Source organism: Trachurus japonicus, chromosome 19 (assembly GCF_045865225.1).
Source record: "Trachurus japonicus isolate A0001 chromosome 19, Traja_1.0".
NCBI lineage: Eukaryota > Metazoa > Chordata > Actinopteri > Carangiformes > Carangidae > Trachurus > Trachurus japonicus.
In genome coordinates this window covers 4567209-4581067 of record NC_140925.1, presented here as the reverse complement: position 1 = coordinate 4581067, position 13859 = coordinate 4567209, and the positions used below count along the sequence as shown (strand labels likewise).

At 42.0% G+C, this 13859-nt stretch overlaps 2 protein-coding genes across 3 annotated transcripts; one reads left to right on the top strand and one right to left on the bottom strand.

The window, feature by feature from the left end:
- The first annotated feature begins 4768 nt into the window (after positions 1-4768).
- LOC146967189 (tyrosinase-like) lies at positions 4769-8542 on the top strand. The gene is made up of 4 exons (XM_085760843.1): positions 4769-5580; positions 5663-5876; positions 7866-8007; positions 8089-8542. The coding sequence occupies exons 1-4, from the start codon at positions 4804-4806 to the stop codon at positions 8486-8488; spliced, it is 1533 nt and encodes a 510-aa protein (XP_085616969.1). The 5' UTR covers positions 4769-4803; the 3' UTR covers positions 8489-8542.
- A 148-nt stretch (positions 8543-8690) lies between these two features.
- On the bottom strand, positions 8691-13593 carry LOC146967188 (tyrosinase-like). 2 transcript variants are annotated; one of them, XM_085760849.1, is made up of 5 exons: positions 12755-13593; positions 12463-12673; positions 10730-10871; positions 10349-10581; positions 8691-9337 (listed from the first exon to the last, which is right to left on the bottom strand). In XM_085760849.1, exons 1-4 carry the CDS (start codon positions 13529-13531, stop codon positions 10374-10376), a joined length of 1338 nt encoding a protein of 445 aa, XP_085616975.1. In that variant the 5' UTR covers positions 13532-13593; the 3' UTR covers positions 8691-9337; positions 10349-10373. The 2 variants fall into 2 exon arrangements, with proteins under 2 accessions (XP_085616975.1, XP_085616974.1); XM_085760848.1 differs by lacking the exon at positions 8691-9337 and having other exon boundaries at positions 10306-10581.
- Positions 13594-13859: the final 266 nt, after the last annotated feature.

Sequence of the window (13859 nt, the reverse complement as noted above, 5' to 3'; positions counted from 1 at the left end):
GCTGCGCACAGGAGATGACGAAAGTGGCCGACAGAGAAGACAAACATCTAGGCTACATTGGTGTTGTTTTTCCTCAGTGGACAGAATCGGACATCGCTTTACTGCTGCTGTGAGTACGATGTGTTGTTATTACATATACTGGATACTGGTTATTGTAGGTATTATTGTCTCTGAAATGGTGCTAATGTAGGCTAATGCTAAAGTTTACTAAACTGTTTCAGAAAATGTCTCAGAGTTTGGTTCAGTTTGGAGCCGTTATTAGCTCTGTTAAAACAAACAGGCAGCTAATGAAGCTAACAGTCGAGTTATGGCTACGGTCAGACCAAGGGGGCAGTTGTCGGTCTGAGAAGTGAAGCTCACTTCCGCGTTCAAAAAACTGCAATCCCCTCGGCTTCCTCTGGGGGCTGGTGTCAGAAGGGAGCATTCCCCATAGACCCCCATGTTAAAATCGCCGACTTTACATCCTCAGTAAACATGTTAAAAGCCTGGTGTCAGAACGTTTTTTCGTCTCAATCGATAGTTTCTACCCCCGCACACACTCTGAGGGGGGTGAATTTTTTTTTAACTCTACAGTTTTACTGTTATTAGGTTAAAATTCTGGCCAATTAGGGCGCGGAAACGTTGAGTGACAGGTGCGAGCAGCTCCGTGGACAGCTGCTTCGAGGCCAGTGGGCGGGTTCTCGGCCGGCCAATCCAACATGGCGCTGTTCAGGCCGCCATATTTGAGTCACAAAAACGACTCCCCAAAACCAATGGGTGACGTCACGGACGCTACGTCCATTCTTTTTACAGTCTATGGGTCAGACTATAGATTGGAAATGAGTGGGAATATTTACTACTGTTAACCGCTTACGAGTACTCGCATTTGCATATATATTTTGTAATGATATTACATAGAGTTCCTCTTGGGGTCGACAGAAGTTACACACTGACACTACAGTTTATGTAGAATAAGATCATAATGTTTTTATTGTAAAACCAGTAACATAGTAAAAGCACAATGTTTTTCTTTGATTACACATATTGACTGGCACAAAAATACTCAAGTAGGCTACTTAAAAGTACTTTCTGTACACAAAGATGTAATTCAGTTCTACTAATAGAGAAGGAAATAGACACTAATTCCCATTTTAATTTTTCTCTTGTCCACCCACCCCCTTCAAACAACCAAGTGAAATGATTCATTTTACTAACTTGTGTATTTCACACAATTTTACTTTCATTGAAAATAATGTGATACCTTTTAGTTTTTATTTTTGCTTTGTCCAGAGACTTCAAACTTACATTTTTCCAGTAAAATCATGGGACACTTGCACAAGTTCACTTCTACCGGTGACTATTTGTCTCCACCTAGTGTTTCAGTCTGATCACCTGACACCTGTTTTTCTTTACCTGCCATGTGCACCAGTTTCTCTCTGACCTGAGACAAGTTTTACCTCTAAGGGTTCAGTCTGGGTTAAATATTTACAGCGTGTTCACCTTCTGCAGCAGCATGAAAATAAGTCACAGCAGAAGTTCAAAATGCAGACACTTTTACTGCCGCAATTATTCAATAAAACCGATTAGTGTTGTGACCTGGAGGCAATTTTTCAGTCCCGGCATGTTTTTAAGGGGAATGTAGTGTGTGTTCATGGAAAAGTATGCAAACTCCTGCTTTGACACAGTCATCTATCAAATTTCAAAATATCTACAGAAACTTTATCAACACTAATGACATTTACATTTTTTCCAATCTTTCCTGAAAATACAATATAGTCTGATTAAGCTAATCAGCAACCCAGTCTGTGTAAAGTTGACATTAAAAGAATAAGTTCAACATGTTTATTTTATACTTCAGTTCTGATTCCCATTGGCTGCCAGTAGTGCAGCTGCTGGTGTCCACATAATGAAATATAGGCTACATAAAATATACAACAAACAGAATATACAAAAATCATGCATAAGATACAAATATGCATAAATTGCAACAAATATGACATTACAATACACAAACAATTAAACTAACATGACATACAAAAAGTAAAATACAACAAACATGACAGAAAAATATAAATGAAATAGAACAAATATAAAATGAAACATTTGTGAAAGAAGAATTCAACAAAAAATTGCATACGCCAAACACAACATAAATATACATGAACGCAAAATATTTATCTAAAAATGCCCCGAACCTCCAACCCTGTTTTCCTAAAACAATTTTTATAATCATATTTCCTATGAGATATAATGTAAGGCCTTCATGGGGAGGCTGGCCTGGTGCAAGAGTAGGCCTACTGTACACAATCAATCTGCACAATAATGTTCTTGAATGCTATAGCTGGAGGAAATTACTGCAGCAACGCTCAAGACTGCTGAGAAAACTGTTAAGTTAAACATTAATTGTATCGCTGTGCTGTTTAAAGAATAAAGCTGCAGAGACTCACCCATTAGAACATCTGTGTGTGTATCAGGTTGCATCAAGAAAAAAATACTGAGGACATGGGCCAGTTCATGTAGTTCAAATGATTTATTAACTCAAAATCAATCAGAGTCTGACGGGAAAGAGGTGGACTGGGAGGTGGACTTACAGTAGGGGGTGGGGGGGGTGAACCCATAAAAAATTAAAAATGCTGCCACTGGTTCACCATCAAGCAGAATGGTGTTGATGGTGCGTTCAGGGGCCTAAAACAAACCAGGCCACCTTGCCAAGTGATGGTGACTGTCAGGTGAATGTTGCTTATTTGTTTACTGTAGAACAATAAGACATCAATAAGATTTTTCTGAAGAAGCCTTGAACCTTGAGTGTGTGTGTGTGTGTGTGTTAAGTAGCAAAAAACGTAAAAATACTGAATGAATGTGGGTGATATCCAGGCTGAGAGGACGGTACAGGTGCAGTGCTACACCTGTAGGGGAGAGTGGGGTAATGTGAGACACTGGGTAATGTGAGACACCCCCGGTATCTAGGCAACGGAACACATTTTTGGTCATGTCACCATTATGTTTTCAAGCCCCTCCCATTTCCCCATGGCCATGAAGGAGAGGACCTCATGATGCTGTGGAAAGCATGTTTTTTTTCGGAAAAATATGATTTTTGCATGTAAAAGTAAATTTTCTTGCTGTCAACTTAATCAACTGTTGTGCCAAAGCAAATTGATTCAGGTAGAAAAACTTATATGATACATGATGATGAACTACCAACACATAAAACCATGTGATGATGCTGGCTGAAAATTAGCCTGAATTTCTAAAAGAGGTAATTTTTTCTAAAATGGGGGTGTTGGGGTAAAGTGAGACAAATGTTGCGGGGTAAAGTGAGACCATGGATGTATTATAATAAATCCATGAGTGAGACTGTGAGCACAGCACACACAAAGATTTACACTAGAATCTCATCCCCCAAGCCAGAAATCTCGCGTGATCAAAAATGATATGTAGCCACACTGCTTTGTTATGCTATGTGCTCTTCAGTCAGCTCGCTTAATATTGGTTACATTCAATTTTAGTCACATTCCACTTTGTCGGCTCCCCCCACACACAAGAGACTTTTGATCGAAATGGTCACAATTGTCGGGGCCTACAACCTGACCCCCAGACAATCTAACTGGTTCTATCTGTCATTTAAATGTTAATTAAAACATTTTGTGTTGTATTTGATTTTGTTCTTGAGTTACTTTGTGTTTAGAAAAAGAAGTGCTTAATTGATCAATCCCCATGATTCTGCTACTAGTCCGACATTAGTTCTGGGATGTGTGGTTGTCAAGCTAGCTGTCAGGACTCTAACTGTTACAACATGTGTTGTTATGGTAGTTTCAGAGTGGAAAAAGTAAGTGGATCAGTTTACCCCATTGATTTCTCTGGTTTGTCTCAGTTTACCCCTGAGCTGGGGTAAAGTGAGACACGAGACCACTTTTTTTTTTAAACAATCATATTGTCACTATCCTTCGTTCTAAATACATTCTGATAATTTCCATTGCTAGGAAACATCCTGAATTAATGGGAAATGTGTAAATTTTACTAATAAATCATTTTAGCTCGCTTGGAGGGGAGCAAATGTAAAAAGTGTCTCACTTTACCCCACTCTCCCCTACTGTAAGTCCACCTCCCGGTCCACCTCTTTCCCGTCAGACTCAGACCCTGATTGATTTTGAGTTAATAAATCATTTGATCTACATGAACTGGCCCATGTCCTCAGAATTTTTTTGTTGATGCAACCTGATACACACTTTGTGCACCATTAGAAGTTAAGTTCACTGTTTTTGTCAGACAAGATGTTCTAATGGGTGAGTCTCTGCAGCTTTATTCTATAAACAGCACAGCGATACAATTAATGTTTAACTTTCTCCATGTGAAGAGGAGCAGTTTTCTCAGCAGTCTTGAGCGTTGCTGCAGTAATTTCCTCCAGCTATAGCATTCAAGAACATTATTTTATAAATTATTATAAAATTTATAAATTTCATAAAAATTGTTTATAAAACAATTTACTCTCCCCTACCGTCCTCTCAGCCTGGATATCATAATGGATATCACAATATCATATATATGATATATATGGATATCATGGGATAAGAGCAGAGGAAAAACTGTATTTTATTCCTCTTATCCCTCTTTAACACAAACAACCAGATGAACGCATGTTGATCATCTTACAGTTCAAGATTAACTGGAAATTGCTGCACACAACATGGACAAATATTTGCAAAAGAAAGGTCAAAGTCAAAAGCGTCACAAAATTTAGCATATAAGAAGGAATCTACAGCAACGAGCTGCTGAGTTTGCTGCACACACATATTTCATAGGGTATTAAGTAGTGATCTGTCCACCATGCTGCCGTCATGTCACTGGGTGTGGTTGGTTCTGTTCTTCTATCTGAGCAGCTTCAGCCAAGTGGAGGCTCAGTTTCCTATCGACTGTACCACAGATGAGGCTCTGGAGACCAAGACGTGTTGTCCTCTGTGGAACGGTTCTCCCTGTGGAGAGAGTTCAGGTCGAGGGATATGTGCACCACATACTGCAATAGCCATTGAACCAATTGACTACAGGGTGTCATGGCCCAGTGCTTTTTATGATAGTGTGTGTACATGCTATGGCAACTACGATGGATTTGACTGTGGTGTGTGCCTCCCGGGCTGGAAAGGAGACACCTGCAGCGAGCCGCATCACGTGGCAAGAAAAGAGATCACGGACATGACTGAAACTGAGAGGGAAACATTCCTCTCCAACTTGGACCATGCAAAACACACCACCAGCAACCGTTACAAGATCCTCACCAGCAACGACACCAGAGTGAAGGGCAACTTTAAGTTTCACAGCGCCACCGTCTACGACCTGTACGTGTGGTTGCACTACTATGCAGCTAAGAAGTACGCCGACACTAACGATGATGCTGCTCACCGGGGCCCCGCCTTTCCCTTCTGGCACAGAGTCTTCCTGCTCTTCATTGAGAGGGAGATCAGGCTGCTCACAGGGAACCAAGATTTCTACATCCCCTACTGGGACTGGACCAGACACCGATACTGCAACATCTGCACCAACGAGTACTTTGGGGCAGTTGACCAGGACGGTCATATAGACAAGGCTTCCCGTTTCTCAAAGTGGAGGGTGAGATGTCAGAACCAGACTTTTCCATCTGCTTCTTCTTTCTTCTTTCTCCTGCTCCAACTCCTCTTTCTTTTCTCCATAGACCGCATGTATTGATGTTGGGACGAAGCTCGTTCAGATCTGCAGCCACCCTGATGACACTTCACCTGCACCTATCAGCCGCAAACCTGGAATGGATCCAACTGCCAGCACACTGCCGACCCTCTGTGATGTTGATGATATGCTGAGAACAGACAATTATGACACATCTCCATATAACGGAAATTCTAGGAACAGCTTCAGGAGCAAATTAGAAGGTAAATTACCTCATAAATTCATGATATTTAAAGAAGTGGTGACATTAAGTTCAAATGTCTGTTAAGTGAGAATTCATAAACATTAAACAATAAAAGGATAAAATGAAAAATAAGCTAAAAAGAGACTGTCATAACAGGTTTCTATTAAACCTCTACTAAAGGTATCTGCTTAACATGTGTCATTTAATCAGAATCAGAATTTTTTTTTTTTATTATTGCCCAGCAGCACAATGAGATTAAAAGCTAAACCTTAAAGGATCCATCACCTGGTATTTATATTGGTTTTAGGTGTTGAAAGGGTCTTAAATGCACATTTTTGAGAAATAATATGCAACATTCACCTTCATTTATCCCTATTTGTGTACCCAATTTTCCTCTCGCGAGAAAAACACGCGATCTTGTTTTACAGATTGTCATTGAAAAAAAAAAATTCCATGCATTTACCGCGACTACTGAAACCATGGAAACGTAAATATAAAATTCCACCGGAAGAGCAAAACCGGCTTACGTTTTTGACGTTCAGAAAAAGGTGGATATATAAATTAAAAAAATGTAATGCAGGCTGATCGGTTCATTGTAAAACATGTATTTATTGATGTAAATGTGGTGATTTCTGTACAGAGCCCCCAGGCAGCGCCACTCCTCTGTCCAGTAGAAGCTTCACTTTTCATTCAAACAAACTGCCACAATTGTTAGATTTCATCAATGAGACCAGCATTTATATCCTAAAAAGAAGTTAACCAGTGACAGAGAAGATTGAGTTATACATGCAATAACCTGAAAAAAAGTGATTTTCAGGTGATGGATCCTTTAAAGGTCGACCACACATAGAAACAAGACAGTCTTTGAGGCTGTCTATAGAGGTTTTCTTTGGAACAGGGATGATTGTGGATGATTTGAGGCAAGATGGGGCGGGAGCGTACCTATGTTCCCCGGGTTCTTTGTTCCCCTGGTCGCAATACATACTGGGGAACATAGGACCCTTTTTCTGAAGAAGGGTCCTATGTTCCCCACTGTTACCGGGGAACATAGGACCTTTTTTCAAAAAAAGAGTCCTATGCTGTTCAATGGTCAATGTCAAAGGACTCTACTTATCTGGACTCTCTCTATCTATCTGGCCTGTCTAACCTCTACTTAGTCTTTTTACTCAACTTAACCAACTCCTTTCTTCATTGCCTAAACCCAACCAATGGGACAATTCCACTTCTCACTCAAAGTCACAACTCAACTTCTCACTCAGAAATAGGCAAAAATCTGCAAAGTCACAACTCCACTTCCAGGTATGGGTACAAAAATTGCATGATCCCCGGGTCCTTTTGGGGAAAAGCGGGGAACATAGGACCCTTTTTCTAAAATAGGGTCCTATGTTCCCCGGTCCTATACAAAGTGGGGAACATAGGACCCGGGGAACATAGGACCTGGGGAACATAGGGATGACCCCGATGGGACCACGGCTTGTGACAGGGAGAGGTTGAGGATGGAGGTGAAGACATGTGAAAGCTGTTCAGCACATGCTCAAAGCACCTTCCCCATAACTCCATCAGGGCCAGCAGCTTTCCTGCTTCTGCTTTGGGCACCCGTCTCACCTCATGCTGTTCGACAGTGAGAGTAGGGGGAATGAGTGCTGGTGCAGGTGGTGGAGGAGTGGCTGTGTGCTGAATTGCCTCAAATCAAGCAAAGAAGCTGTTCAGCTCCTCTGCTAGTGACATGTCTGAGCTTCCAAGTGTTGCCACATGTCCTCTGTAGTGATGCTCTGTATGCCCTGCCACACTCCGTCCGTGTGATCATGCTGCTGTTTGTTTATAGCAGTTAGCAGGCCGGAGAGAGCTAAGCTAATGTTAGCATCAGGTGGAATGTAAACAGCGATGACAACCACTACTGTTAGCTCTCTGGATAGGAAGAAGGGACGGCACTTGACTGACATATATTCCAGTTCAGGTGAACAGTGGCTGTCTATGATGGTGCTATGGTGTGATTTCATCCTGTTAGGTTTTGAGATTCCTCAAGATCGCCGACGGCTGCAGTCGTCCATGCACAACCTGGTCCACGACTACCTGAACGGCACAATGTCTCACCTCCCCACTGCAGCCAACGACCCCATGTTCATGGTCCACCACAGCTTTGTAGACAAGTAAGTCAAGTAAATTAGATTATGTTTATGTTTGAAGTCAGAATTCACAAATATACTCTGTGCTCTATAAATGTGTTTCAGGCTTCTGGAGGATTGGCTGCATTGCCACAGACATGTAAGCTACCCTGACAGTCAAGAGATCTATCCAGCCCAGAGGAGGGACGCCTTCATGGCCCCCTTCTTCCCCCTGCGCGAAAACGGCTGGTACTGGGACAAAGACATCAGGAGGCTGGGCTACAGCTATGTGGCACACAGCGTCCATTGGGCTCAAGTGAACCACCCACGTTGCTGGCATCATGGGATTCCTTGTGGTTGCTGGCGGTGGAGGTGGAGGAGACCCACCAAGCATTGTTCCACCACCGCCAGCAACTACGGAGTGAAACCTCTCTTTCCTGAAGAAGAAGATCCATTTGTAATGATACCTTATGAGGCTGAGGTTGAATGGAGAGACACACCATTAATAAAGGCAGGTTCCAAATAAACGCCAGTCCCTAATAAACGCCTGTTGATTTGAGCGATTGAAATGAAGCAAATAAGCGAATATTGTGTGGATTTTTTCCAACATAATTTGGGCCACGGGGCCATCGCACCGAGCACTATTGTTATTGTGTGGATTTTTTTCCTACTTATTAGTATTCTGTTTGGGCATTTTGTTTAAACTTATTATTCTTACTTCTTCCGCTCTTTTTCTGCATTTTTCAGCTCCTTCATACTTTGTGCTATTTCAACAATTCATATATCAAAACGTGCAGCTTTTTCTGGACATTAGAGCTACAGGAAGGTGCTGCCGCCCACTGGTCCACCGTTCCACTGTGATGTATTTGAGGTAATTTATTATTGGTGGAAATGGCTTGTTAACACCCACACATTACAACTTATAAGGTGGTTCTGTTTATCATGTGACTGTACAGTAGTTTCACCTTGGTATACCTAATAAACTGTAAACTGCGTGCAGTGTGGTAAAACTAAGCAAATAGACAACACATGGGGGAAGCCCTCTGAAGATGACCCAATGCAAAGCTCCTTTATTATGTTTTTACATGAACATGGATAGTACAGTGCACCTCATCTGAACCTTAACAAAAAAACGATCAGTGTTATTTACTGTACTTTACTGTAAAGAGACTAAAACAATCACTACTTCAGGCCCAAGAGACACTTTTCCTCAAAGGTTTCCTAAGAGCTGATCGTCGTTAGCACCATTGATCACTGACACCAACAGGTCCAGTTCGACATTCATGATCAGTTAAAAAACAAAGGAAAAGATGAATATTGGATTGATGAAGATGATGAAGATGATGACTCGTCAGTGCTGTCCTCCCACTCTGATCTGCAATTACACAACATTCAAACACAAACACATGGGAGACAGAGGTTATTCATGAGTTACATTTTTTAGTTTCTTCACTGTTTGTTCAGACTGAAGGTGTCAAGAATGTAATTGAGACCAGAAGTCAGCATGTTTTGACCGAACAAGTGACCACGTCCATTTTGGAGACAGGAAGTAGAAACGGTTTCATATCTTTAGAGCTGCCTGTAATTACGCACCTTCTCCAGAGAAGATCAATTCAATAAGTGCAAGAAAATCAAGTAGAAACATAGGTAGTAAGTGCTAGTTCAGCATTTTAAGGTGTCAAAAGTATGCAAGAAAGTCTTCTGACTATCTCTTGCAGATTTACTCATCCTTTATGATGCAGCTTAAAAGAATAGTTCACCCAAAAATGAAATTTCACTCATTATTTACTCACCCTCATGTCGACTAAGGGCTGTGAGAAGTTTCAGAGTTATCCGTGACTTCTCTGAGTTACAGGGGTCTCGGCGTAGCAGTGCATGTCCATATAACGGTTGCAAATGGATACCATCTGTCTTCGTCACAAAAAAACACACCAAAAAACATCCAAATACCTCTCGAAGCTCCTCTTCCTGGTTCGTCAAATTTGGACGAACTGGGAAGAGGACGGACCCTGGTTGGTCTAAATTTGATGAACCAGGAAGAGGAGCTTCCACTACAAAACAAGCTTTAAATATAGACTTATTAAATTTTTTTCAGGACAATTTTGCATTTCGGGGCTTCAATACAAGACGGACTTTACATACAAGCAGCATGGAGGTATTTGGATGTTTTTTGGTGTGTTTTTTTGTGACGAAGACAGATGGTATCCATTTGCAACCCTTATATGGACATGCACTGCTACGCCGAGACCCCCTGTAACTCAGAGAAGCCACGGGTAACTCTGAAACTTCTCCCAGAAATTTCATTTTTGGGTGAACTATCCCTTTAACAACAAGTGAAGTGTCTTCAAAGAAAATAAAACCATAATGAGCTTTTAATTGTTCTTACATTAGTTTTACAGTCAGCTCTTCACTTAGTTTGTCTTCTTGATAGCAGGGTTAGGGATGCTGTGCTCCCGGTAGCTGTAGCCCAGTTTCTCGATGTCTTGGTTCCAGTACCAGCCGTTGGTGCGCAGAGGGAAGAAGGGGGCCATGAAGGCGTCAATCCTCTGGGCTGAATAGATCTCTTCACTGACAGGGTAGCTTGCATTCCTGTGGAGCTTCAGCCAGTCCCCCAGAAGCCTGATACACATTTATAGAGCACAGAGTTCATTATTGAATTCTGATTTGAAACAGATATATATATATATATATATATATATATATATATATATATATATATATATATATATATATATATATATATATATATTTTTTTTACATGACTTACTTGTCCACAAAGCTGTGGTGGACCATGAACATGGGGTCGTTGGCTGCAGTGGGGAGGTGAGACATTGTGCCATTCAGGTAGTTGTGGACCAGGTTGTGCATGGAGGAGTTCAGGTGTCGGGAATCTTGAGCAATGTCAAAACCTAACAGGACGAAATGACACATGTTAAGTTGATAGCGAGGGGGGGGGGGCTGGGTGGGTGCAGAGCAGCGCAGAGGCGCATTGCTAATGAGCTACTGGTGCTCTGAAGGATAGCCCTGGGAAATGGCACAGGTTTTGTGATTTTGGCTAAAAACTTCATAAACACAATTTAAAGACCACAGAGAATGCTTTAAAATAACGAAAAAGTATCGTTGGAGGGGGGCATTTGAACCAAAAGAATCCGTGTACCCTTCGTTCTTTCCTTTTTCTGTTTCAAAACAAAATCAGAAAAAACGAAAAATGGGTCTGTTTTTCTGTTTATTTGTTTGGAAACAAAAACGGAAAAACCGAAGAAAAAAAACAGACGTTTTTCAGTTTAGGAATTAAAAATGGGAAAACGGAAAAAGAAATATTTAAAATTTGGTTTCTGCGAATTACTTTTTCTCATTTTTGAAAAGTTAATCAGCTCGCTTTCTTCTTCAGGATGATGACGCACGACGCAGGCTGACCGCAGTCTCCCCAGGATGCTGTGTCAAGCTGCGTCGTCATCCCAGGGGAGACAGCGAGCTGATTAACTTACCCACAGGTTTTTAAAGATTTACTGCCGGCTGGTTTAATTCTTTTTTGGAGATAAATGTTGGTGTTGAAATCTAACAACTGGCAGTAGTTTGTTTGAATGAACAGTGAAGCTTCAGGTGTGAACTGGACAGAGGAGCAGCACTGCCGATCGGGGCTCTGGATGTAGGATTCGCCCCATTTACATCAGTAGCCTAAATAAATGATTTACAGTGAATCGATCGGTCTACATTTAATTTAACAATTAAAGAATACAACAGGGGGAAATTTGGTGTGACATGTTTGGTTTTTTGGGCACGTCTGCGTCGCAAAGCTCCCTGCTTCTCTCCAGTGTTGAGTCAGACCCAGTTCTATAGCCCGGTTATCCTCCCCAGTGTTTCCCATACATATATTTATATGAATTACGTCCGCCACAAATAGATTTCTCGGCTTTTGGCTCGACCAACGCAGTATCGTTCCGTTCATTCATCTCTGCATAGCGCTATTTCTCTGTTATTGTCACACACACAGTAGCGCACATGCATGACAGTAGTGCGTGGTAAAAGCGAAACACTTATTACCCCCCCCGCTCCAGTCTGTGGTCAGTTTATCCAAACAACAAAGACTGCAGATCGAGACTGGGTGTGCGTATGAATATGGCTTGATATGATCAATTACAGTAGGCTATGTGAGTGTAGTTAGATTGACAGTTTATTATTGACTACTACTGTAGCCTATAGCAGGCTTCTTTTATTTTGACGTTACACACTTGCGCTTCCGGTCTGTCTGCCAAACACAAAAGGAATTTGCAGAAATCAAATTTTGATTTCTCATTTTCCTAATTTTAATTCCTAAACCGAAAAACGTCAGTTTTCTTTGTTTTTCCGTTTGTGTTTCAAAACAAATAAACAGAGAAACAGACCCATTTTTCAGTTTTTCAGATTTTGTTTTGAAACAGAAAAACGAAAGAACAAAGGGTACACGGATTTCAAAAGTCACCAGTTCTTTAAATATCAAGAATTTATGAAGTAACTTACCTTCTAGTTTGCTCCTGAAGCTGTTCCTAGAACTTCCGTCATATGGAGATGTGTCATAATTGTCTATTCCCAGCGTATCATTAACATCACCGATGGTCGGCAGTGTGCTGGCAGTTGGATCCATCCCAGGTGTGCGGCTGATAGGTACAGGTGAAGGGTCATCAGGGCGGCTGCAGATCTGATAAAGACCTTGATCAAGGACACATGCGGTCTATGGAGAAAAGAAAGAGGAGTTAAAAACAAACCAGGAGAAAGAAGAAGCAGATGGAAAAGTCTGGTTCTGACATCTCACCCTCCACTTTGAGAAACGGGAAGCCTCGTCAATATGACCGTCCTCGCCAACTGCCCCAAAGTACTCGTTGGTGCAGATGTTGCAGTCTGGGTGTCTGGTCCAGTCCCAGTAGGGGATGTAGAAATCTTGGTTCCCTGTGAGCAGCCTGATCTCCCTCTCCATGAAGAGCAGGAAGACTCGGTGCCAGAAGGGAAAGGCGGGGCCCCGGTGAGCAGCATCGTCGTCAGTGTCGGCGTACCTCTTAGCTGCATAGTGGTGAATCCACACGTACAGGTCGTAGACGGTGGCGCTGTGAAACTTAAAGTTGTCTTTCACCGTGGTGTCGTTGCTGGTGAGGACCTTGTAACGGTTGCTGATGTTGTGTTTTGCATAGTTCAGGTTGGAGAGGAAACTCTCCCTCTCAGCTTCAGTCATGTCGGTGATCTCCTTCCTCACCACGTGATGACGCTCGCTGCAGGTGTCTCCCTTCCACCCCGGGAGGCACACACCACAGTCAAATCCATCGTAGTTACCAAAGCATGCACACGCACTATCATAAAAGGCATGGGGCCAGTCCACCCTGTAGTCAAACGGTCTAAGGGCCCTTGCAGTACCTAGTACACACATCCCTCGACCTGAGCTCTCTCCACAGCGAGAACCGTTCCACAGAGGACAACAGGTCTTGGTCTCCAGAGCCTCATCTGTGGTACAGTCGATAGGAAACTGAGCCTCCACTTGGCTGAAGCTGCTCAGATAGAAGAACAGAACCAACCACACCCAGTGACATGACGGCAGCATGGTGGACAGATCACTACTTAATCCCCTATGAAATATGTGTGTGTGCAGCAAACTCAGCAGCTCGTTGCTGTAGATTCCTTCTTATATGCTAAATGTAGTGACGCTTTTGACTTTGACCTTTCTTTTGCAAATATTTGTCCATGATGTGTGCACCAATGTCCAGTTAATCTCAACATGGGTTCATCTGGTTGTTTGTGTTAAAGAGGGATAAGAGGAGAGGAAAAACAGTATTTTGGACTGACGAGTGTATAAACTACACCTGTACTGTCCTCTCAGCCTGGATATCACCCAAATTAATTTAGTCTTTTTATGTTTTTTGCTACATAAC